The sequence below is a fragment of the Perognathus longimembris genome, chromosome 12 (assembly GCF_023159225.1).
Source record: "Perognathus longimembris pacificus isolate PPM17 chromosome 12, ASM2315922v1, whole genome shotgun sequence".
Classification (NCBI taxonomy): domain Eukaryota; kingdom Metazoa; phylum Chordata; class Mammalia; order Rodentia; family Heteromyidae; genus Perognathus; species Perognathus longimembris.
The window spans coordinates 68169182-68195657 of NC_063172.1; the positions used below are offsets into that span (position 1 = coordinate 68169182).

General features: G+C 48.8%; 1 protein-coding gene across 1 annotated transcript in view; it reads left to right on the forward strand.

Annotated features, from left to right (window-relative positions):
• The window catches only part of Sulf1 (sulfatase 1), a 76486-nt gene that overhangs the window by 47641 nt on the left and 2369 nt on the right, over positions 1-26476 (forward strand). The window contains exons 11-19 of the mRNA XM_048358779.1: positions 5316-5532; positions 8086-8302; positions 10135-10231; positions 10795-10889; positions 11199-11264; positions 12378-12550; positions 16590-16732; positions 16836-16959; positions 19262-19295. Of these exons, the coding sequence (XP_048214736.1) occupies positions 5316-5532; positions 8086-8302; positions 10135-10231; positions 10795-10889; positions 11199-11264; positions 12378-12550; positions 16590-16732; positions 16836-16959; positions 19262-19295 (1166 nt within the window). The remainder of the gene's footprint in view (positions 1-5315; positions 5533-8085; positions 8303-10134; positions 10232-10794; positions 10890-11198; positions 11265-12377; positions 12551-16589; positions 16733-16835; positions 16960-19261; positions 19296-26476) is intronic.

Below are 26476 nucleotides of genomic sequence, written 5' to 3' on the forward strand. Positions count from 1 at the left end.
TCACAGGCTTTCCTGCTCAGGCTGGCTTTGAACTGCAAGTCTCAGATCTCAGCCTCCTAAGAGGTTGATACCCAGTTTCATCTGGTTTTATTTTGGGTGTTTCTCAGTTTTTGTTGTTGTTGGTGGTGGTGGTGCTATCTTTAAGGAATTGTACCAAGACGTCACAATTAGGTATTTTCTCTCCTCCCTTTCCTCTATTTCCCTCCAAGGTGGCACAAATAACTATATTTCACAAAGAAAAAAAATCTGACAATATCTCAAACTAAGAAGAAGTTAAAGTAGGGCTATTTGTATGATATTTTTACATTCTCCAGTACTGAGAGGAAAATTTAAAGATGCGTTCCCATGAAGTAACAGTTTAGTGATTTTGATATTAGTCAAATAAGGGACAATCAATTATCACAAAAAAATATGGCTATTACATTTCAGAGAAATGATTTGATCTCTATTGTGACCTAATCTACTTAAGACATATAATAGTAAAGTGTGTATGTGTAAAATTAAGCATTCGTTCCAATGGACAACTGAAAAAATGGTAGCCACATTTTTGGTTTCATACGCACGCACACAGGCCTAAGTACAAGTGAGAGCGTCCTGAAGGGATCTGAGGAATGGATGGTTGAGATGGAGAAACCACAGTGACTAGCCAGTGATGGCAGGAAGGGAAAGTCGCCACAGTTGTACCATCACCCAGTGTTGTGCTCAGAATTTTACAAAGATAGATATGATGCCCATTTCATATCGAAAGACACTGGAGCTCAGCTGGGAAGCTAAGTGAACCAAAGTGTAACCAGAAGGATTAGCTCACACCAAGAAGGTGTGGCTTAAACCTGCCGGGCTTTGCTCCTGAGCGTGGTGGCAGTGCCTGGGGGCTGAAGTAAGAAGAGAGCTTGACCAGCCTCGCCAGCTAGCGAGACTCTATTACACAAAGACTTACAGAAAGGGAAGACAGGCACAAGCTCCTTCACCTCCTCTACTTACTCATGATTAGCACATACCATTTATAACCAGGAAGCCCTAACCTGCCCAATGAGCTCTGTCAGAGCCACCGCTCCACTTCCCACCTTTTGGTTCTGTTTTTTGTTTTTATTGGAGATCAGAGTCTCACAGGCTTTTCTGTATGCGTTGGCTTTACACTACCTGGCTTTAAGCCTCATCCTCAGATGTGAGCCACCAATACTGGATCAGATAAACTCTTTTTTTTTTTTTTTGCCAATCATGAGGCTTGAACTCAGGGCCTGGGCACTGTTCGTGGGCTTTTGTGCTCAAGGTTAGTGCTCTACCACTTGAGCCACAGCACCACTTTCTGTTTTCTGACCGGAGATAAGAGTCTCACAGTCTTCCTGCCTGGGCAGGATCTGACACAAAGTCGTGAGTACATTTCTTGTCATACACTATATGTATTCTTGTACCCAAAATAACTAAGCTTCTCTTGTTCATTGAGCATTCTTTATTCCCCGGCAGAATCACCCACAACCCTGAACACCTGACTATCCAGCAGTGATCCCCTAGCCCATACTTCCAGGTGGCAGGGTTGTTGGGAAGGCTACACTGAAATCATTGTAGCAATGACACCACCATCTTACCTGCATCAGAGGTGCAATAAATGTGGACTGAACTGCTAGCACACACCGGCAATTGAGAGAGGCAGGAGAGAGTCCAAGCCACGGGGCCCAGGGACCAGGAAGGAATGTGCGGGGAGAAGTGACTGGTCGGGGAAGGGGAGACGATCCGGTCTGGCCCTTAGCTGATTTGCTGGTACAAGCAAGGCCCTGTGGCAGACTGTCCGCCAGGGCGCTTGGGAAGGAAGCTGAGTCTGAGTCCGCCCCATGCTGCGTTAGCAGCGCCTGGCCCGACCCAGGCTCTCACCAGACCTCCGCACAGCCCCTCCGCCAGGCGAATGTCGCCTTGCGTTGCTTTGGCCATTTAAGTGGCTGGGGGCACTGGTTTTAGGGTACGTCCTTTCAAATATCCCTTTTCTGTGCCACCATCTATAAACTCTCCACGCAGAATCACCATTTTAGTAGCGATTTCAAGGTTTTATCGCAGAGCCATGAAAATTGTCATGATGCGGAGCACTGAAATGACTCTTGGCAAATGTGTGATAATTGTAATTCATTGAAATTCCTCGTCCGTATTGCCACTAAGAAGATGTTCTAGGCCTCTAGCGAATTACTTTATCTAGTAGGATCCGTAGCGTTTTCAGAAAGTCCATGGCAGAAAAAATAACTGGCATTTTTCAGTGGCTATTGCTTTATTCACATATGTGTGTAAAAGTGTGCATATCTGTATGGGAGAATATAGGTGTGGGAATGTGTGCACAGATATATTCATAGATGTCTGCTTACTAGGCTTTGTATGATACACCATCATCTGCTACACAGTATCAGGAACCTAAGATGGTTCCATTTGCTCTTCAGCAAACTAATATTCTTTTCCTTTATTTCTATCCCAGAAAATCAACAGGGAATTTGATTAACAGGAAACATAGATTGGATCCCCAGTTGACAAAGTAAATAGAAAGTATGCCTACATCTTGCGTTCTGTAGAGCTGGGTGTCTTCAGCTCTTCTGCTCCACAAACGCAGAACATGTTCATGTGTTGTGGCTGTTTCCACGATAGTCAGGTAAATTAAAAACTGTTATTTGATAAGGCAAAGCAACACCCACCTGCTATCCCAACCACAAGAGGAAGAATCCGAAAAAATCACGGTAGCCCAGAAGTTGAGACCTCATATTAAAAATGAAATTAGCCGTCAGGTGCTCGTGGGTCATGCTTACAATCCTAGCTACTCAATAGGTTGAGAGCTGAGGACCATCGTTTGAAGCTTACCTAGGCGGGAAAGTCTGTAAGACTCTCATCTCCAAGTAAGCACCAAAAAGCAAGGGGTGGAGCTGTGGCTCAAGTGGTAGAGCTCTAGCCTTGAGCACGAAGCAAAAACAAAACAACTAGGGGACAGCACCTAGGCCATGAGTTCAAACCCCAGGACAGACACCAAAAATGTAAGTAAATAAATAAATGTGAAGTTAGCAATCGCACCAAAGTTGGTATAAATTGGAACCACCGAACAAGGGCCACGTGTTTGTGTGTGATAAACAGCTGGGTCCTTCTAGAGCTTTCACTGGCTGTGAATCCTGACTCTCGCTGCCACAGCCATTAGACAGGCCACTGTCTTCTGATGCTGGAGGCAGAAATTACCCAGATGGATAGGTAAGCCTTAAATAATTTAGACTTCAGATAGAGATATAAACAGACATATCCAAGCAATAGTATTCCCAAACTTTTGAGTAAAATACTTCACCGGTGAGACTATATAGATATGTCTCTACATATACGTACACAACACACATATACATGCATATATTCATATATCCATACCTATATGGTTTATTTTAGTTATTATTATTTTAGAAAGGACAGTAGAATTCTGTGTCTGGGGAGGAGCCAAGCTGGCCCAGGAATGAGATAGAAATATTGCATCAAGAATTGAATGTCTAATGCAGTGATTTCTTAATGGAGTTGTCTTTTGGATTTCTGAGAACTTCTCAAGCTAACTGGATATAGCTATAGGTGTCACAAAGCCAGGCTGAAAATCAGTGCTGTCCACATTCAATGGCAGAACCGTAGAACAGGTCGGATGCAAGCTGCAGCTAAGTCTACGTGACTTGTCAGGTCATTTTATAAAGAGAGAGAGAGCAGGGGAAAGTGTTGGCTCCTCATAGAGCACCCATCCTAAAGGGTAAATGTGCTGATCATTTACCTGTGCAGCTGAGCTCATTTCCTGACAAGTCACACCAGCAGCTTCCCACGCACACTTACCTGCACGCCCCGCACCCACCGGTGCCTCTGTCCTTCCCTGAGTCACACCGCTAGGCCGGGTAGACCCCAGTAGGTACGGTCTGCCCTCCCCAGGGACGCAGGCGCCAGTGCCTCGTGCCCTAAGCGACAGCTCGGGGTCACTAGAGAGCCTCTGAGAACCCCATTGTCCCGCGAAGGCTGAGAGACCCGCCCCTCCTCCCCCCCCCCACCCTGACCGCCGTGTGGCTAACGCGTCGTGTTTGAGGGAGGCTGGCCCTGAAGTTAAGCTCCGCCTGCCTTTGCCTCCACACTGCAGTCACCACAGGCGAGAGCCACCATACCAGCAGACTGGAGACTTCTTTGCCTTTGGTTTTCCGCTTCGGTCCTTAGACGAGTCCTGTGTCTGTTGCCTTTCCATGGCTCTGTCAGGAAGCATCCTGCCCTGGCTGGCTTTGAACTAGATCCTCAGACCCCTGCCTCCTGAGTGGCTAGGCTTGTAGGTGTGAGTCCTAAGGATTGGCTAGGCCCCCGCAGCCTCGGGAGCAGCCGGGGTTGAAACCTCGGACTAGAAAGCCCAGGGCGAGTTGCCACGAGCCTCCGTGGGGAAAGGTGGGTGCCGTCTTCCCCAGAAGCGTGCCCGTGACACAGCTGTCATGTGTGAGGAGTGGAGAAGGGACAACAAGGAGAAAAGACAACAAGACGCCCAGGATCCCGGATGTCTGGAGTCTCGGAGAGCGGGCTTGGCCTGTGCTCCCCACGTGCCGGGGGGCCCGGCTGCTGTTAGATAGGAGGGGGGGGAGCCGTGCCCTGGTGGTTCACGCCCGTCACCCCAGCGACCCGGGGGGCTGCGGTCTGAGGTCGGCAGGGCAGGGCAGGGCGAGCCGAGACGGGAAAAGACCGTGGGACGCGTGGCCCTAACCCACCACCAAGAAGCCAGAAGCGGAGCGGTGGCTCAAAGGGTAGAGCAGGAGCCCAGGGCGGATGAAAGCTCGGGGCCAGCACTCGGGCCCTGAGTTCACGCTCTAAGAACAGACCTGCCCCCCCCCACATACACACACACACACACACACACACACACACAGGAAACATGAGAAAAAGGGAGAAAGGAAAAGAAAAGAGATAAAAATGAACGTAGGGGTGAAGAACAGAGCAGCCGAGCATGTTGTTCAGAAGAGGAGTGGGGGGGGGTTGGGGGTCCGCACAGCTGCGCCCCGTGTCTTGGGAAGCTGGGGGCTTGTCCCTGCTCGGCACAGTTCAGTCCGGGGCTGAGGGCTCCTGTAGCAGCTTGGGGCTCTCGTGTCATCGAGGCCGTCCTAATGTCCAGTTATTTCGTTGGCAGCGGTATCCGCCCAGGTAGGAGGGAGTAGGGCTAAGGGAAGTCCCTGCAGGATCCCTTGGAGGCTTGTCTTTCTTCCTTCATGCGTTTTCATGGTGTTGCCAGAGCTGCTTTAAAAAAGGGAAAACCCCACCCGAGACTGCGCTTAACACACGCGGCCTGCCTTCCCGTTGCCTTTCAGAAGTGGCAGTGCATCGAGGACACGTCTGGAAAGCTCCGGATCCACAAGTGCAAGGGGCCCGGAGACCTGCTCCCCGGCCACCAGGAGCACCGGGCCGGCTACTCCCGCGGCCTCCAGGGCAAAGACCGGGCGTGCAGCTGCCGGGAGCACGGTCACCGGGCCGGCCGCAGCCAGAGGAAGAGCCACCGGCCGTTCCCCCGAAGCCAGGCCTCTCCCAGTAAGGCTGCGTCCTCGGTGACCGCCCAGGGGCCAGCCGGCCTCAGCCGCACGGAGCCAGCTTCTTCCACAGGTGTTCGCTGTGTGTGGTTTCCAGGCGGCTCTGAATGAGAATGCTAATATCAATTTGAAGTTTTGCATTGTAAATATTTGTCATCTAAACACAAAAATGTGTTTAGTGAAAAACTAGATGCAAAACATACACACACACACAAACAGCTGTGGAGTTGCTGCTCCAAAAGGGAAGGTCCATTTTATTTTACCTTGGAGTTTATGAATACCCTGCTTTATCTGCCTTAGCCTGTTCTTTGGGGGGGGGGGGGGGGTGGGAATCTTGTATATCATTGTGTGTGCATTCAGCAAGACAAAAAGCATAAGAAACGTTTAAAAAGATATATTCGATTTATTATATATATATATTTTTTATATAATTTTGTCACATGGTTGGATCTTATTGACTGCCAGGGTCAAACTAGCCTGGTTAGTATGAACTTCATTCACTGCCTAGTATTTTCTTCATAAAAGCTATCAGGCAAGGGGGACTATCAGCCCAGATGTGTTGTATGTATACCATGATTTGTAAAAATACTTAAAGATAATAACAATATAACTTAAAAAAAGTCAAAATACTGAAGGAAAAGAAAAAGACCTCAACACCCAGGCACCTTTGAAATAAAAACCTCATCAGGAAAATGTAAAAGCCGGTGTGACACCTCCCACCCAAGAGTGGGGCTCTAGTGCCCTCTAGTGGGGCAATGGGAAACGTGATCCACTCTGTAGCAGGTGTTTGTAGGATCTTGGAAATAAGTGGCTTGGACAGTTCTGCGTCCAAAAGTTGGAAAAATAAAATAAAACATAAATCCCATGCCATACAATAACAGGAATATTTGATCCTGGCACTGGTAGTGAAGGCTGAGATGTTGAGGACTGAGATTAGAAACTACTCCAGACAGATAAACCCATAGCACTCTTATCTCTAATGAACCGGTAGAAAGTCAGAAGTGGAGCTCTGGCTCCAGTAAGTAGACTGCTAACCTTGTAAAGAAAAAGAAAAGGAAAGGAGAGCACGAGGCTCTCTGTTCAAGCCCCAGTACTGGCTTATATACTTCAAAGGAATATTCAGAGCAGGTGTTTTTGTAGAATCAAAACAGGCTTTAGGGTCATGAATCTTTAGTATTTCACCCCAAATTGAGTGTATTCTCTATGTAGATGTACATTTTTCTCAAAGGCAATAATTTCCGAGGAGTTTTTTTTTTTAAAGAATCTATAACCTGAAAAGCTAAGACCCATTGACTTAAACATTCTTTCTTCCTGAAAAGAGAAACCCGGTTTAAATTATTCATACAAGAATACCCAATGTAAAACCAGCACAGGACAGGGTCTCCTGACATAGTCCTTGGACAAAAGTGAATCACAAACGTTCAGCCTAGAAGTCGAGGCTCCCTCTTCTCTTCCAGAAAGTTGGGCCTCACTTCCCAAGTGCTGACCACAAAACGCATGGCTGTGTCAATGTCAGGCACACACAGAAGTCCTGGAGAGCTTCTTTCCACACGGTAGAGTGTAGGATAGTAGAGAGCAAGCGCTCGTTTCTGCCTTCGCTGCCACATTGAGCTCCGGGAAATGCCCGGTCCCTTGCTGTTACGGAGACCACTCCCGCATCGCATGGGGAAATGACCGGACTGTGGAGAGCTGTCTCCAAGCCAGGCCTTTGTTCACTTCTTCCTGTTTCCACTGCAGGTGCATAGCTAAGGCCGATGCCTGGCTCCCGCCACAGGCTGTGTTGCCCGGTGAGGGTCTCCTCTAGGAGCTGAGAGTTACTTGATAGATGTTGCGCGGCCACAGACCACACGGGGGCCCCGCCCTCTGTCTGCCAGAGAGGAAGTCACTTAGGTGATGAAAGTATTTTCAGAAGACAAAAGTACTTTTTCTTACAACAGTCTTCTATATTTGTGCAGCTAAACTATGTCTAGAAATGCAGTTTTTTAAAGTAGCCTGATGTAGTAGCAGGAGACACTAGAGAGAGCCCAGTTGTAACTCCTGTGCCTCTGCAAAATGTAGGTAGCAGGTGAAGCTTTGCTTTTCTCATTCATCAAATAAGGATGGTGACATCAAATTCACGAGCCTGATAAAACGATCCAGTATATTTTTATGTAGGGATTTATTATACCTTTCACGATTGTGGACATGAGATAAAATGCTAGATATATAAACCAGCAAAAGCTCAGCGAGGGAGGGTTGTTACGAATGCTGTAATTAGGAAAATGATTTTATCCACATTGTCCTAGCTGTCCCTGTTGAAAACTACACCTAGAAGTCCCAGCGTGGAAAGAGGGAGATGACCAAGCCCGCCCGGCCCAGCTCGAGGCCCAGAGCCGCCCGCCACCCACGGCCCTGCCCAGGGCCGGCCCGGCCGGGTCGGGAGGGAACGGCGTCCCTTCACCCCGGCTCGGGGACATCGTGGCCGACCACAGGGCTCCGACGGCCACAGCCTCGAAGTCTTCGCTCCTGAACACCACCAGCTCACCCAAACGAACCCATCTTCCTTTATTTGCAGAGTATAAACCCAGGTTTGTCCATACCCGGCAGACTCGCTCCTTGTCGGTGGAATTTGAGGGCGAAATCTATGACATCAACCTGGAGGAGGAAGAGCTGCAAGTGCTGCCGCCCAGGAGCCTGGCCAAGCGCCACGAGGGGGTGGGCCGCGAGGCCGCGGCGCCGGCGGAGGGCAGCAATGCCGTGGGCCCCCCCACCACCGTGCACGTGACACACAAGTAAGGAGGCCTCGGCGCTCCCTCGGTGGCCCCCGTGACGCCCATGCTGTGGCTAGGACCGGCTGGACGAGGACGCGCGTCACGGATGTGTGCCTCGTGCAGCCGCTGGGAGAGCCGCTCTGTCACGCCCTGATTGAGCAGGCGTGGAGTGCCTGCCACTTGACCTGCGTAGGCGTCTAGAAGCGGATGGAGACGGTCGCGGGGACTGGGGTGACCCCTTCCACGCTTGCTGGGCGCGATCCTCACAACACTGGGTCATCAGGATCTCAGAAGTGAAACACAGCCCACGCGAGGACTGTGGGTCCCAGAAAAGACTTTAGGAAACCGGCCTAGGGGAGGGATGCCTGGAAGATGTGGAAATGCCCATTTGCCCCAGACTGTGGAGGGCGAGCAGGCAGGGAAGGGAGGGGCCCTGATGCTTCTTCGTCCTTTGGTTTCCCCTCAAACTGACACTCGCTTGATTAGAAAACTATTTCTCAGCTAGGCACTGGTGGCTCAGGACTACCGTTCTAGCTACTCAGGAAGCTGCCATCTGAGGATCCTATTTCTAAACCAGCCCGGGCGGGAAAGTCCATGAAACGCTTACCTCCAGTTAACCACCAAAAAGACAGATGTGAGCCTGTGACCCAAGTGGTCGAGGGTCGGCCTTGAGGGGAAAAGCCAAGGGGAACAAAAGGAAAGAGAGAGAGAGAGAGAGAGAGGAAGGGAGGAGGTGGAGGAGGGGGGGAGGGAGGGAGGGAGGGAGGGAGGGAGGGAGGGAAGAAAGGAAAGAAAGACCGAGGAAAAACCCTTTTGAATTTATTAGCAAGCTCTTTCTTTTCTCCCTAATTCCATTATTTTGGAGGCACGGGGCTTAGATGTTTATCACTGGTGTGGTCTCTGGGCATTTCGAGTTATTAGGTACAGTCTTCAACACACAAAAATAACAATAGTTTTTTCGAAACAATTAGTGGAGGACATAAGGCAAGATATTTTGAACAAAATGACTAAAATAAATACATTTCCTCTCCTTGCATTGAACATCTGAACATCTTCATGGTGACTTTTTTTTTTTTTTTTTTTGGCCAGTCCTGGGGCTTGGACTCAGGGCCTGAGCACTGTCCCTGGCTTCTTTTTGCTCCAGGCTAGCACTCTGCCACTTGAGCCACAGCGCCACTTCGGGCTTTTTCTGTGTATGTGGTGCTGAGGAATCGAACCCAGGGCTTCGTGCATGCTAGGCAAGCGCTCCACCACTAAGCCACATTCCCAGCCCCTGGCGATTTTTTTTGTTTTATTTTTTGTGCTGCTCAAGGTTGAACTTGGGGCCTCGTGCTTGCTAGACAGGTGCACTATTACTTCACACACACATACACACACACACACACACACACTGGCCTGTTGGTTTTCATTAAGCTATTGTTTTGGATCAAGCCCGCCATTTATGTTCAGTCTCCTGTTTGTGCTTTCCACAGAGCTGAGATGATAGACGAGAGTTATCACGCTCACACAGTGGTTGAAATGGAGTCTTCTTTACCCTCGTTGGCCTCAAATCATGATCCTCCTCACCTCTACCTTCTCAGCAGCTGGGGCTGCAGGCGTTGTGCGTGCAGCATGAGAGCGTGCATAGGAAAAGCCGCCTCACCAGATAGGATCTTAGTCATGGCCTCTGTCTCAGACATGTGGCACCGTCTTTTGCCAGGCACATTCTCATTGTCCTTGGCCCACTCCAAACTCACAGTTTATATCTACAAAGAGTCTTGAGGCCACCAAGTTCATTGCAACTCTACTGTTGTTGTTGTTGTTTTTTAATATTGGAATACCAACCTGTTTATTGTGGGATGTTTTCTTTGCAGGTGCTTTATTCTTCCCAATGATACCATCCATTGTGAGAGAGAACTGTATCAATCCGCCAGAGCCTGGAAAGACCACAAGGCGTTCATTGATAAAGAGGTCAGCACTGGGGCTGGGGGCGAGGCTGAGGGGCAGAACTCGCCTTGCCTGCGCAGCCTTGCAAGGCAGGCGCCTTCTGTCCCCAGCACTACAAGTGAACAGAGAAGCTGGTAGACATGGCGCTGTCTTCCGTGTCCCGGTTGCTTGCCAGCCCGACTGTGGCCTTCGCATCCTCGTTCTCACCATTCTCTGAAAAAGAGGAAGTCAGAGTGTTTCTCTTTCTCTCCAACGATTCCATGGTAGCGCTGAATGCAGACTCAAAGATCAAAGCGAATCAACGATCGCTTGCCATCGCTTGAAGAAAATGGCTCTGTTAGAAAAAGAGGCATCTGCGAGTATTTATCTGCATCATGCCAGGTTGAGAGAGAAAGAGAGAGGGAGGGAGGGAGAAGAGGGAGAGAAAGAGAGAACAAGGATCAACCTGTGCCCCGTGTGTTTCCCAATGACTGTATCGTCTTCGGTAGTTCCCATGGCAGAACACGGCAAACAGGATGAGAAGAAAGCTACTTGGCGCAAACGATCCCTCGCTTCCGCTGCTCACTGCTGGAGCGTATGTTTTCCAGATCGAAGCTCTGCAGGATAAGATTAAGAACCTCAGGGAGGTGAGGGGACACCTGAAGCGGAGAAAGCCGGAGGAATGCAGCTGTGCCAAGCAGAGGTGAGCGCGGGCTGGGGGCCGCTTCCCACGCGTGCCCCAGCGCGAGGGGCGGGCCGGCGCGGGCCGTGGGGGCACACGCGTGCGGAGGGGCCCCTTAGCCGCTCGTGTCGGGCACGCTCTCCCCGGAACGCCGGCCGCCTCCGTGCGAGCCGTCAGGCTGCAGCGGGTTCGGGGAAACCCGTCTCCCCACGCCGAAAGGGCGACCCCCGAGCCGCCGCCTGCCCGCCAGGTGCCTCGCCTTTTATGAAATGAACTGTGTGCTCACAGGCAAGGTCATGCAGACTCACGTTATACTCTTCTGGCCTGCAGCTATTACAATAAAGAGAAAGGTGTCAAAAGGCAAGAGAAATTAAAGAGCCATCTTCACCCATTCAAGTAAGTAACTCCGATTTGCCGGCCTCTGCCGGCGGTCAAGGCGGTCACCGCCCCCTGTGAGGCCAACCCCAGCCCCGCCCGAGGCAGGTGCGTCCGTCCACGGCGCCGGGGCCGAGCCAGTGGAGAGCTCAGTCAGACGCTCCACTCGGGGGGCCACGGTTTGAAGTCAGCCTGGGCAGAAAAGCCCACCTGATCCTACTTCCTTAACTAGCAAAATGCCAGGCTAGAAACATGGCTGCAGTGGTAGCATCGGCCCTAAGCAATGAAACTGAGCTACACTATAAGGACTTGAGTTCAAGCACTGGTCTAGGAAGGAGAGGAGGGAGGGAGGGAGGGTGGAGGGAGGGAGGGAGGGAGGAGGGAGGGAGGGAGGGAGGGAGGGAGGGAGGGAGATGTAGAAAGCCCACGTCTCCCCCAGGGAACTATACAATGCTACGGGGCTTCTGGAGTCTTTGACGGAGAACCACACAGACCCCACTCTAGTTCTCCCTAGATGAGCCCATCTTCTGCGGAGAGCACCTGAGTCAGAGACCGCTGATGAGGGCGGGAACGCAGTAGAGCGTCCTAGAATAGGGCTGCATTCTGACTTTATAAGGAAACTCACAGATACTTGAAACACTAGCCAAGTTTACGCATGTAGGTGATTTCCTATTTGAACCTCAACAAAATCCTTATGATACGAATTTTCACAATCAGCTTTCCAAACAAATGTTGTAGAATGCACCAAAGGATTTTTCTGACGTCTTCTATTCCAGCCACCTGGCCCATTCAACCACCGACCCTACCACGGCTAAGTATTAAGTTACCCCAAACTACGCCATCTGCCTAAGGAGGGTGGCTCCCGGGACCCACTGATTCATGAGTCATTTGTGTCCCCCGGTGCTCACCCGTAAAGGAGAAAGATGTTGATGGCGTTAGGCTTAGGAGGGTCTCACACAGCGCTAGCACTCGCTGACTTGGTGTGCCCATGCTGTACTGTGGCCCTCCACAAAGGGAAGGGCTTCCACGTTAGTGTATCTGTTTCCCTGCATCCACGTGGCCGTGCCAGGCCTATGACAAGAGTCCTGCCCGTCACCGAGAAAGGACCTCGGGTCACTCTTTCTGTTGGGACAGGGAGGCCGCTCAAGAAGTGGACAGCAAACTGCAGCTTTTCAAGGAGACCCGGAGGAGGAAGAAAGAGAGGAAGGAGAAGAGACGCCAGCGGAAAGGGGAGGAGTGCAGTCTGCCCGGCCTCACCTGCTTCACCCACGACAACAACCACTGGCAGACCGCCCCCTTCTGGAACCGTAAGTGGCTCCTGGCCCCGCCCTCTCCCGCGCCCCGCAGACAGACAGCGCGCATGGCCCCTGCGGGGCGTCCTTAGCTTAGGGACATCTGGGCAGATCCTGGAGGAAGGTGTCCTTCAAGGCTCTACACTGCAAAAAGAAAAAAGATAAAAGGAATGCCTTCTTCATTAGAAAGGGTGTTTGGCATGGTATATTAAAATGTCACGTGTCGGGCGGTAGGCGAGTCTGCTCTAGAAGTGGATAAGCATCAATGCCTGATTTTGCCCCAGCTGGATGTTGCCTTGGCTTTACTGTGCATGCTGTGAGCGTAATACACGCCAGCAAAAGCTTCTCGCACGCAGACTCGCAGCCCGTGCAGCTTCAGCCCGGCACTCGCGTGGCGTATCGCTTCACACTCGGGGAGCTGCCGAGGATGCACAGCGATCGTGCACTTTGGAAAACGAGTGCTTGTATCGTCCCCGGTGGTCTGTGTATAATATTCACCGCGGGCATTCGGAACTAATTCCCCAGATTCTGGTGGCACGTCGTCCGATGGCAAGCTTCCCAGTAGAGCCGATGGCAGTGGCTCTCAAAGCAGGCTTTGGAACTCCAAAGAGTTGTCAAGTCCACAGACAATTCTTCAGAGAATCGAAGGCCAGTCCGGAGGGCGCTTTGTTTGATCTTACCATTTTGGTGCTTCCTGCTTGGTGTCTGCGCTTGCAGTTAGGTTACTGTTAAAGTCGTATCCCTCAACTTCTACTCGGGCCCTCATTTCGGGGGGAGGGGAGGGTTATAAAAAGGAAAGAAAGGAAATTTAAAAATTGCGACCTCTAGTCAGCGGCGGAGGACACCGTGGTCTGTTTAAGGGGAGCCTTCTGAGGCGGGTGAGTCCGCTTCCATTATTACTATGGACTTGAGACGATCAACTTGGAAAGAGGAAAAGGCTTACTTGTAGCTCGCAGTTTTGGGGGTTCAGGCCCTGATCGCTGGGCTTTCCTGCGTTTGAGCCTGTGGCCAGGCAGAACATCCTGGCCTCACCTCCTAGCAGCCGAGAAGCAGAGGGAGAGGAGGGAGCCGAGAGTCTCACCAGTCCCTTCAAGAACACCCCTCCCCCCCATAACCTAAGGCCCCCTCCCTGGGCTCCAGCACACGCAGGGACGCGCCTTAAATGCCTCAACCTGGGGGGAGATTCTAGATCCAAATTGAAGCGATGCTCCTCTGTGATGCGGTGACGTGGAAGCAGGAATCTAAGCCGCCTGTGAAGGAGGAAACAGCGTCTCGGTGGGGGAGGAGTGTGTGACACAGTTGGTGGCAGCCCCTTGGAAGATGGGACCTTCACCACAGGAAGCTCCCGCGGACCAAGTCAGAAGAGCTCTTGATGTCATCCGGCTGTCTTCCTCTCCTACCGCGTGGCCTTTGTCCAGGGCCGCCCCCTTTTCCTGCACGGCCTCTGCGCCTCTCAATCTGCTCAGCACCCATTTCCCCTTCACAAGGTTGCTTCTCAAGAAGACCCTTCCTGTGTCCCACAGAAGGAGCCCCCGTTACAGTTAGCCCTCCGTGGGCTCAGCAATGGCAGGTTCAACTGCCTGCACGTGGGATACGTTCTGAAAACAAAATGTACTGCATATATTCATAATTCCTCTTGTCCTTTGTTTTTCTAATCAACCATGTAACGCTTCCGGGGTTTCTGGTGTTACAAGTCACCGAGTGAAGATCTCCAGTGTGCAGGGCGCGGTGCGTGGTTCTATACAGATACTGCCTCGCCGTGTAGCGGGAACCCCAGCTTCGGTAGATGTTGGTGTCCGCGGGACTGGCAGGAACCCGTCTGTGGACGTGGAGGCAGGAACACGCACTGTCTGCACCTCTGCTTCTTCTCCATGGACTTAGATGCAGTTAGATGTAGTTAGATGTTGCTGTTATTTTAAATTTTGGATTCACTTTACATTCGTTTTCATCATTAGACTACACGTTTCTCATTATGGATGAAGCTATACGTAGGTGGCACTGTACCTCTGACACATAAAAGTGAATAAATGTGCAAACCCAGAAGAAACCCACTTATGTCGATTTAGCTGAGCTTTCCTTGTCTGCCACTGGGTGTCACTGTGCCAGCGACATGCAGAAGACAGAAAGGAGAACCGAGTCTCCTGCTGTCACTTAGCTTTCAGAAGCAGGGAAGAAACTATCTCATTCAGACCACACTGATGTACACGGTGCTTGTGGGGTTATTATTCTAGGACAATGACTTGCACACACAAAAAAGTTTTTAATAGCAAGCCATAGTAATAAATAAATAAATAAATTTAAAAGTGAGGCACTAGTGGTTCATGCTCCTAACCCTACCTACTGAGGAAGGTGAGATCTGAAGACATGGTTCAAAGCCAGCCTAGACAGGAAAGTCCACGAGACTCTTACCTCCAATTAAGCATCAAAAAACCGAAATGGAGCTGTGACTCAAGTGGTAGAGTGCTAGCCTTGAGCAAAAAGCTCAGGGATAGTGCCTAGGCCCTGAGTTCAAGCGCCTAAATTAAATCAACACCCCCCCACACACACACACACTACAATCTGTATTACATTATACTGTACTGTGCTACCACACCAGTCTGTCCTGTATATTACAAAACGACACAAAATAAAAAATTTAACTTAGAGAAGAAAGTTTATTTAAACTTTTTGTTTGATTCCTTAGCGAGTCCTTAAAAAAAATGTAGCTCTGACTTATTAGCCTCAATGTCACACTTAAAATGTACTGAGCCAGCTGGGAGCCTGGGACTCAGGCCTACCATCCTAGCAGCTCAGGAGGCTGCCTGCTTGCTTGAGCCACAGGTGCCTGGAAAAGCGATGCACCTTTGAAGGCCAATTCAGAACTTCCGCTTTTGGGTAAGAGGAAAAAATAAAGCAAGATTAGTTTTTAAATTCCGTATCTCTTCTAAATATGTTCTACAAATATTTAAGGGAACCTCTTCATAGTACCAGTGACACTCATGGCCAAAGCCCATCACTGGGAGTCGTGGAGAAAGTCCACAGTGAGTCCAAATGCGGCCACCCCAACCCCTCAAGCTGGGCTAGAGCCCCACACCCTGCGGAGTCCCGACCCAAAGGACAAGCTAGGGGACCAGCTGCACTCTTGAAGGAAGAGCCGTTTTTCCCCTTTCACAAAGCAGATGACCAGGAAGATGGGTGCTGCTTGTTTTACTATTTGTCATCACCGTCTTCCTCCTCCTCCTCCTCCTCCTCCTCCTCCTCCTCTTCCTCCTCCTCCCCCCTCCTCCCCCTCCCCCTCCTCCTCCTCCTCCCTCTCCCCCTCCTCCTTCTCCTCCCTCTTGGGAGAGCACTGCCTAACGTAGTTAAGGACAGAACGGCCAAATGGCATGAAAGTTAACCTTGCCTTTCAGCCTCTCAGAGCTCCTCCTCTTGTTTTCTATTTTCACCTGATTTCACAACCACTTTATGTGGAAGAGGAGACGTAGTTATCTTTAACATCAAACCATAATGTTCGTAAGAAAGAAAATTAGCCAAGTTCTAGTGGCTCCCCCTATAATCCCAGCTACTAGGGAAATTAAGGATGGGAGCATCATCATGCTTCTAAGCCAGACAAGTCTGAGCAACTGCATCTCATTGGAGGGAAGCTGGGATCCGTGGCTCATACCCATCGGGATGGGAAGCCTAAAGCAGGCAGATCACGATCTGGGTGCATGCCCCGGCAGAAAGCAGAACTCAGTCTCAAAGCATGCCTTTCATGCAACACACATACACGCACACGCACACGCACACGCACACGCACACGCACGCGCACACGGGCTGGGAGCATAGTTCAGCAGTAGAATATCTGCCTATCAAGAATGAGGCCCTGTGTTCAAATCTTAGTACCACCGGAAGGAAGGAAGGAAGGAAGGAAGGAAGGAAGGAAGGAAGGAAGGAAGGAAGGAAGGAAGGAAGGAAGGAAGGAAGGAAAGAAGGGAGGGAGGAAGGAAATGCAATGCTCAAAGTGCAAAGATAGATAGTTGGGCTGCCCAAGCTGTCTCACTGTGTTTGTCCTCTGTTTTGTTTTGTTTTCCAGTGGGATCATTCTGCGCCTGCACGAGTTCCAACAACAACACTTACTGGTGTTTACGTACAGTGAATGAGACCCATAATTTTCTTTTCTGTGAGTTTGCTACTGGATTTTTGGAATATTTTGATATGAACACAGATCCTTATCAGGTGAGACTACATGATCATATATTTTCATTTTATGAATGTTTTGGCACTAAGGTAATCAGAAGAGGAACTCAGATATCTGCCGCCCTGCCTTCTTTGTTCACAGCTCACCAACACAGTGCACACTGTAGAACGGGGCATTCTGAATCAGCTACACGTACAGCTGATGGAGCTCAGAAGCTGCCAGGGGTATAAACAGTGCAACCCACGACCTAAAGGCCTTGAAGTTGGTAAGGAAAAAAATAAACTTTATATATTTATATATACACACATATATGCATATATATATATATTTCTATATTACTTGGCAAATTCTTTGTGTTACCAAGTTTTCTGCCTTTGAAACTTGTATATGCAAAGAAACATGCAGTTCAAAGGTAGTCGTAGGGGAAACTTTCCAGGCAATTTAAAACATAACTAAATCTCTAAATTTAATTCAGAGTATAGCAATGAAAATCTCCGTCTACCAAAAGACTAGGTTAAATGTTTCCTTCTAATCCCTCAGCTGTTGGAAGTTGAGATGCAAACTTTGGAGATTTCCTTGCTATCACTGTCAACAATCATAAGATATAGTCTAACGAAACCAGAAGGTCCTCTTTTTTTGTAATTTTGTTTTTAGGGAAACTTGGTAGAAACACACAGTGGTCCTGTTTCTGCTTTCACAGTTCGGAGCTCTTCCAGTTGGATCCCTGCCCATACATAGTGAATTTGATTTCTTTTCCCAATAGTTCCCATCTGAAAATACAGATATTTGAGAAGTTCATTAACTAGGGACCTGAAATGGAACTAGCCAGCGGCTCCCTCTCCACTCGGCAGTGTGTGACTGGCGTCTCCTTGGGCTCCTGGAGACATAGCTTATTCCATGCTGGTCCCAACTCTTTTCCTCGCTTGGCCTGTTGTAACTCTAAACATTTCATTATCAGTTGCCCATGGAAGAAAACAGAAAGGACTAAAGCCAGCCAGGGCATTGGTATGGGCACAGCATGTCAACTCCCAGGCTGGACTTAAGAGACATTAGGAACCAATTTGTAGGAGCTCACTTTATTTTTAAATACATTTATTATTTATTTATTCATTTTTGTGCCGGTCCTGGGACTTGAACTCAGAGCCTACTTGCTGTCCCTGAGCTTTTTTGCTCTACCACTTGAACCACAGAGCTTTTTTGGTAGTTCATGGAAGGTAAGAGTCTTACAGACTTTGCTGCCTGGGCTGGCTTCAGGCTGCAATCTTCAGATCTCATCCTCCTGAGTAGCTAGGATTATACATTTGAACTGCCAGCACTCTATGCTTTTTAATGTTTATCATTCCTTATTACCTATAAGTAGTCGTACAAAGGGATTTCAATTCAACACGTCAGTTTATGAGTACAGTGCATTTTGGTTAATGTCACTCCTTTTGATCATTTGCCTCCTTCTCTCTCAGCTCGTTCCTTCAGTTTACCTGGTCAGGAGCCCGTTTAGTAAGCCAAGTTTTATCCTTAATCCAGCAGCCCCATATATTGCCAGCATCCCCAGCAATAAAAGGGACAAAGTTCTGCCTCATGTGACTTGTGGGAAAAAGAGAGTCTCTTCCTGAAATAATCAACATCTTTGCCTGTCATTCTACCACTGTAGGGCACTAAAGGCCTTTGAGATATGGGTATCTTATGAGAAAGTAGAAATCCAATGAGAGCGGTCCCATTTCAGTTGCCAATCAACACTTCTTAGTTGAGTGGAAATTTATTGCAAAACCAAGAAAGGATCAAACTTGTGAAACAGGTCACTAACTCCACTCAACTCAAGTGTTTTCAAATTTCCTGCCTATCTATTGAACTTTTCCTAAAATATTACAAAAAGAGAATAAGAGGGAGGGAGGGAAGGAAGGAAGGAAGGAAGGAAGGAAGGAAGGAAGGAAGGAAGGAAGGAAGGAAGGAAGGAAAACAAAGAAAGAAAAGCAGCCCCCAAAGACCTGAAAACTAAGCTACCTATGAGAGGCACTAGAAAGATTATACCCATTTATCTCTAACCCACACAAATGGCACCTACCTGCTTGGTGAAGGCGTAAGAGCTTTGCTGCACGAAATCCAATAGAGTTCTTAGTGGTGAAATTTCCCACCCTCCCCAAATGGAGCCCACTGTGACGGTTACCCTCTGAATGCTCCAGTCTTCTCTCTAGAGTGTTCCCAAGGACAATGACAACTGAACTGTTCTTTTTGAGTGATTTTTTTTTTCTAAAAATAACCAAAATTTAACTTTTATTGAGACTTCTGGAAGTCATTTTCTCACTGCTTTTAATGGAACTCTGCTCTTTTCCAACTATTTCCCCCCCGTGGGAATTCTTACTTTTTTTTTTTTAACCATAAACTTTTTTTTGTTTGTAGCTCTTAATCCTTAAACTTCTCGCATAGAACATCTCTGTGGCATTTCAACACTGTCTATGTTTAACCCAATGTGTTTCTTTCTAGGGCTTAGAGGTTGTGCATGGAAACTACCTAGTGAATGGTTTTGTGAGTTCTAAAGCTAACATAATTACTCTTGTATTTTCCTATATCAGGAAATAAAGATGGAGGAACCTATGACCTACACAGGTATTCAGACTTTTTTATTCTTGGCAGCCTATTTCTAAGTAATTGCATGATCCTCTCTTGTCAACTCCATATGTGTTTCTTCCCCTGTGGCTGGTTCTCACCACAGCTTGGGGTACATGTTTGTCCTGACCACACTCCATCATCTATTGGCATTGGTGACACACTTGCTGTTTTGCTTCTGAGTCAGCTCCCCCTTCCCCAAAGAGGTCTCATGCTTCCTGCCATGCTTATTGTGCTTGTTGGAGGATGCTTGTCCCTGGGAGGCCGTGAAGGGGAAATGCCTTTGGAGGGGTGGGTGGAGGTTTGTTTTTCTTATAGAACGTGCACTTGGATTCGGTGGGAAACCTTCATAAAAAAATGAGCTAGAGGTGGTGTTGTTTTTTTTTTTTAATTAAATATACCATTGATGCATAAAATGGACTTCTGAGAAACTCAGGAACATTCCAAAGCCGGCACTGAAGGAAACAGAATTCCCTTGGGTGACAAAAAGCACAGGCTGTAAGCATTCAGAAGACTCTGAAAGGTGGGGGTCAATGAGGTGAATGAAGAAGGTGTCTCGAGGCAAGATGCTAGATCAGAGGGCCAGGGACATGGCTCAAGTGGTGGAGTATCTGCCTAGAAAGCACAAGGTCCTGAATTCAATCCTCAGTACCACCTGAGAGGGGTGGGGGGAAGAAGGAAGGAAGGAAGGAAGGAAGGAAGGAAGGAAGGAAGGAAGGAAGGAAAGAAAGAAAGAAAGAAAGAAAGAAAGAAAGAAAGAAAGAAAGAAAGAAAGGAAGGAAGGAAGGAAGGAAGGAAGGAGGAAGGAAGGAAGGAAGGAAGGAAGGAAGGAAGGAAGAAAGGAGAGAAAGGAAAATAGAAAGAGGAAGGAAGGAAGGAAGGAAGGAAGGAAGGAAGGAAGGAAGGAAGGAAGGAAGGAAGATGGCTGCTCAGGAAGGTATCAGCACAGTACTTACATAGTACTGCCTAACACACAACATGAACAACCTGAGGGCCATCCTCATGCCCCTCCTAACTCACTGTGTGCCGGAGTAGGGACCCAAGCAGCTGGTGTCGTGGCAGTTGGCCACCCCAGAATGTCCGCCGTTGCTCTTTTCTCCCTTGAACACCGAATGTGGAAGGATCTGTGTGAAACACCGCGGAGGGAGCACTGGGACACGGAGGTCTGCCCCTCGCTGACGGACGTGCATGCCCAGAAGAGAAATTCCCGTCCCAGATGTAAGCGTGGACTTCACGGCTTGCATCCGAGTCAGCATTTTCTCAAAGTAAACCGCCCCTCTAGAGTCTGGGCGCCCTGGCGTTGCCCCGGCAGCTTCCTGAGCGAGGGTCTCGGGTGCTTCTTCTAGACGCAGCTCACTCTTCCAACAAGAAGCTATGTGATGCTAGGATGCCTGATGCGAAGATAGAAACCAAACCCAGGAAGCTGGGCTTCTGAGGATATCTAGAACCCTCTCTTCCATCTGCCCTCCTCATCTTCTTTCCTTTCTCCACTGTCTTGCCTTCCTTCCTTTCCTACCACAACGACCCCGCATCCCCCCAGCACGCTTCAGTGACACAGAGCGGCCGAGGAGCTCCTCCTGCAGGCGGGCTGGCAAGCAGCAGCCCGCACGCGGACGGCTTCCTGCCTCGCAAGGTCACGCAAGGACCTTTCTGAAGGGTGGCATAAAGGGACGTAACCCGAACCCCTGGCTCTCCAGCGACGTGATGATGCGCTCTGTTTTATAGCTAAAGCATTTTCAGTCTAACAGCCTTTTACTTGGGTCGTGAACGAGGTAAAAAGATATTCCTGGGTTATTTAAGACCTATGCCTGCCCGAGCCCGGGGTCACAGTTACTTCCCGTGGCTCCGTGAGGTCATCCCTGGACAGCTTTTTCACGAGGGGTGCTGAACAGTACTTGGCTGTGACTTGGTGACAGGCATCGGGCTGCTCCCCGTCCCCAATGCAGGCCACGTCGCTCGGCAGTGGGAATCACGCATTGTCTCTGCGGTTATTCTGACAGAGGGGTTACAGTTTCATACGTAAGTCAGTGGGTACCTTTCTTATCCAACTTGTTACCTCATAAGTATCACTGTTGCATTGGTTTGTCTTTTTATCCTTTGTCTCTCCATTTTCATATTTCCTTTTCCCTTCCCTAGTTCCGATACACGTATATACAATATCCAGGGTACTAAAATCAGTTACAGTGATATCAGAGGTAAAACCATGGGAAAGAAAGAGAAAAGAAAAAGGGCATAATTTCGCATGGTATGCTGAAAATAACAAGCTCCCCTACTACCCAGCAGCCCCACTTTTGGGCATCGACCCAAAAGATTACAAGCAACACCACACTAAAGCCACCAGCACAACAGTGTTCATCGCAGCACAATTTGTCATAGCTAAAATATGGAACCAACCCAGATGCCCCTCAGTAGACAAATGGATCAGGAAAATGTGGTACATATACACAATGGAATTTTATGCCTCTATCAGAAGGAATGACACTGCCCCATTTGCAAGGAAATGGAGGGACTTGGAAAAAAATCATACTAAGTGAAGTGAGCCAGACCCAAAGAAACAATGTACTCTATGGTTTCCTCATTGGGAATAATTAGTACACATCTAGGATAGGTTTAGAAGAAGATCACAATGGCTCAATAGCTATGCCCATATGAACACAAGATGATGCTAAGCAAAATGAACTCCAAGTTATGGAAACAAGTGGTATATCACTGCTGTTATTTTGAGAGGAATCTTAACTATCAGACCTGAGCACTGAAACTGGAAAAGTCCACAGAGTATTTTAGGACATTTCTCATGTACAAAATAAACAAATGCTTAAACTGCCTTCTCTCCATGGATTGTCAAAAATGAATCTTGAGAGATTTAGTTAGAAGGTTTTCAAAAAGCCAAACATTTTGTTGTTTGGTTTCGTGTGTGTGTGTGTCTGTCTGTCTGTCTGTGTGTCTATCTGTCTGACTGTCTATCCTGGGGGCTTTAACTCAGCATCAACACTGTCCCAGAGGTGTATCTGTTCAAGGCTAATGCCAGGCTGCCTTGGGTTCGGATCCCAGCCTCACTGGTGCACAGATGTGGCACAGGGGCCTGGAGCAGGCCCCAGGCAGCGGAGGGCCTGAGTGAAAAATGGATCCCCAGCACTTGCATGAGTGAAGCAGCGTGTAAAAGGGAACAGTGAGAGATAGCCAGTCCAAAGGCGGTTAGTACAGCTAGCATGTTGACTGCAGAGGAACTGGAACTCGGCTCCCGCCCAGGTGTCTTCCTGAGTTTCTCTCAGTGAGTTCACAGCCTCTCTGCATCTGGGGCCTGTGAACATGACCTTGAAATCACCTACGATTATTCTAAAGATTTCAGTTTCAGAACAAACATCCACGCCTTCGCTGTCTAAATTAAGGATCTCAGAGTAGCCCAAGAGCAAAACCCAGGATATGCGAATGTTTTCCTTGGTTTTACTTTCTATGTTGACGTAACTGTGTGTTTACAGGGAAGCTTGTGGGAATCGGTTTAAGAACTCTTCCCTACTGGCTTTATTGGGATTTTGGTGGTGTTTGTTGTTGTTATTGTCGTTTTCCTGCTTCCCTCTTTCTCTCTGTTTCTTTCTCACCACATCCACACACTATTCTTGAAAAGGTAATTTTATGTTTTATTATCCGTGAGTAGTTATATATAGAAATTTCCATTTAAACCGTCCAGTTTGGGAGCACGATGCATCTTGACAGTGTCGGCTCCAGTCATTCCCCCCATCTCTCCCCCCTGCCCCAGCTCCTCAGTTTTCCTAGTTTCACCTTTGCATGTATGCGTTGGACATTATGCTTGCCTTGCTTCACAAAAAGAGATTAGACATGTTCTTTTTTTTTTTTTTTCCAGTCCTGGGCCTTGGACTCAGGGCCTGAGCACTGTCCCTGGCTTCTTCTTGCTCAAGGCTAGCACTCTACCACTTGAGCCAACAGCGCCACTTCTGGCCGTTTTCTGTATATGTGGTGCTGGGGAATTGAACCCAGGGCCTCATGTATACGAGGCAAGCAGTCTTGCCACTAGGCCATATCCCCAGCCCTAGACATGTTCTTTGATTTTATCTGCTCTCCAAACATCCCTACAGCATTGGGGTTCAGAAGGTTTCCTCAGAGCGGTCCTGTGAAACCCATGTGGCTCTGAGTCATCTTCATTGAATAGGGGGTGGTGGTGGGGGTGGTGGTGGTGGTGGTGGTGGTGGGAGTGGTGGGGGGGTGGGGGTGGGGTTGTGGTGGTAGTGGTAGTGGTGATGGTGGTGGTGGTGGTTGTGATGGTAGTGGTGGTGATGGTGGTGGTGGTGGTTGTGATGGTAGTGGTGGTGGTGGTGGTGGTGGTGGTGGTGGTGGTGATGGTAGTGGTGGTGATTGTGATGATGGTGGTGGTGGTGGTGGTGGTGGTGGTGGTGGTTGTGGTGGTGATGGTGGTGGTGGTGATTGTGATGATGGTGGTGGTGGTGATGGTAGTGGTGGTGATTGTGGTGGTGGTGGGGTGGTGGTGGTGGTGGTGATGGTGGTGGTGGTGATGGTGGTGGTGGTGGGGGTGGTGGGGGTGGGGGTGGGGTGGTGGTGGGGGTGGTTGTGGTGGTAGTGGTAGTGGTGATGGTGGTAGTGATGATGATGGTGGGAGTGGTGGTGGTTGTGATGGTAGTGGTGGTGATGGTGGTGCTGGTGATGGTAGTGGTGGTGATTGTGGTGTGGTGGTGGTGGTGATGGTGGTGATAGTGGTTGTGGTGGTTGTTGTGGTGGTGGTGATGGTGATGGTGGTGGTGATGGTGATGGTGGTGGTGGTGGTGGTTGTGGTGATGGTAGTGGTGGTGATTGTGGTGGTGGTGGTGGTGCTGGTGATGGTAGTGGTGGTGATTGTGGTGGTGGTGATGGTGGTAGTGGTGGTGGTGGTGGTGGTGGTGGTGGTGATGGTAGTGGTGGTGATTGTGGTGGTGGTGGTGGTGGTGGTGGTGATGGTAGTGGTGGTGATTGTGATGGTGGTGGTGGTGGTGGTGGTAATGGTGGTAGTGGTGGTGGTGGTTGTGGTGGTTGTGATGGTGGTGGTTTTGGTGGTGGTGGTAATGGTCCCTTTTCTCATTCTTCTATGAAAATTGTTCTGATTCGGCTTTCTCTCTCTCTCGGGTCCATTTCAATAAGCTGCTTTCCTGAGGAGTTACCTGAGCAGTTGCAGCCCCAATCCCGGGATCACTGCACGCCCAAGGGAAAGAGGAAGTTAAGGGCCTCTGCCCCGCACTGCCCGCTCCGTAGCCCGTGGCCCTCCCAGCCGTAGCCGCTGCCTGCCTGGCTGGCCGACGGTTGAGGGCACAGTGTGCCTGCGAGGATGGAGAGGAGCAGGTCTAGGAACGGCTCCTCTCCACGACTCCCTCCCTCCCCGTCCACTCCCTCCGTGGGCCCACGTGCCCACCACGAGGTGAACAGCAAAAGGGCCCCAGAAGGGTCTCAGTGTTCCGAGTCCTCCTGTTCATTTCTAGGCCATTTGATCTGCCTTGGACTCGCTCCTATTGTTTCTGCGTATTTGAACTTGAATCTTCTACCATTTCTTCTTTATAAAGATGATTGTTCTATTTCCCTTTGGAATTTAGTAAGGACTTTGTTTTTATCTAACAGGTTGTCCTGATAATTGCACTTCTTTAAGTGTTCCTAGTCCCTGTTGACTTATTTAACCTGCATCTTTCTCACTGTTCAGTTAGCATTGGCCTCTTTGACTCCCAAAGAAATAGGAGCTTATCCTCATTCCATGAGCTTATCCTCATTCATCTGTTTCTTCCATTTGTAGATGCACTGCTTCTTCTTTGTCCCATGTAATGCCAATGTTTTAGCCCTTCTTTTGCATTTGTTTTACTTCAATTTACTCTAGAAAAGTGCTCAAGAAGAGCTAATGTGTACAGTATTTCCTGAATTTGGGTTTTTGGTTTTTTTGTCAAGATGCTTGAATTCAGGACCTGAGTTCTCTATTTCAAGAGTTTAGACTGTTCACACGATTCCTAGTTGTTTTCTGTCAGTGTCACTCACTATACTCATTATGTCAGGCTGGGGGTAGACGAGGTCATATGACCTCCAATCCCTTGTTTCTCTTGTATTTCTCTCTTGCAGGACCTGAGATCTCTCCCCCTGGACTCCTTTCCTTTACCAACCAGTTTCCAAAAGGAATCTCCTTTCCTTGGTGGTGTTTGCTCCCTGAAGCAATGCCTTTCAAAGACTTCCACCTTGAATCATGCGTGCCACTTACCGGACCCCTGACAGTGCTTCCCACGTGGGGCTGAGGGTTCTTTCCAGTGATCGCTTCACAGAATCTCACTTCCCTCCTCACTTCCTGCTTCTCTCCTCATACTCTTTTTCAGAGCTTGTGGCCAGAACATGACCTACAATTCTTTTGGGATTTGGTATTAACCTATTTTTTATTTGCAGGTGGTATTTTAGAATGTTCCCTTCTAGTTAGATGTGAGTGTTGTGTGGTTTTACTAGTTTTCCTTGCTGCTCTGTCTTGTGTGAGTAGTTCATTGCAGTAATTAAAGTCAGTGATGGGTCTTTCTAAATGCCGGTTGGGCACACTGAGAAGAAGGGTTTGTTTTCTTTCACTTTGTCCCAGGCCTGTAGTCCTCCTGATCATGTATGCAACTATGGGGGGGGGGGGGAGAACTGCTATCTTCTTTGTGAAAACATTCAGATGGAGATATATTAAAAGCATGGATTTATCTAGAGTATAGAACTTCTAAGCCAAAAGAAAAATCAAGGCAACATCAATTTGAATTGGAAGAGATTAATGGTACTCGAATGTGTTTTTATCCTGAGTGCCAGAGAGTATACAATAAAGATAGTGTACTACACATTGCCTGTTACGTTAAAATACTCGGACATCCATCAGTCACTTACCTATTCCTGTCACACACCTATCCCTGCATTTGAGAAAAGGACCAAGATTCAAACAGACACACCCCTACTCTCCTGGCTAGAGTGACAGAATAAACCCTGGGTCCCAGGACAGCTGTGATAGATCAGAGCGACCCATGCCATCCACAGCCGGTGCTTAGACACAGAGCTTTCCACTTGGCCCAACCTTTTTTCCAATTTCTTCTGTCACTCTGTCACCTTTAAGTAAGGCTACTCCTTGGTAAGAAATTTCTAGGGGCAAATACTTTTTAGTGTTCTAGTTCAAACTGGTTCATTAA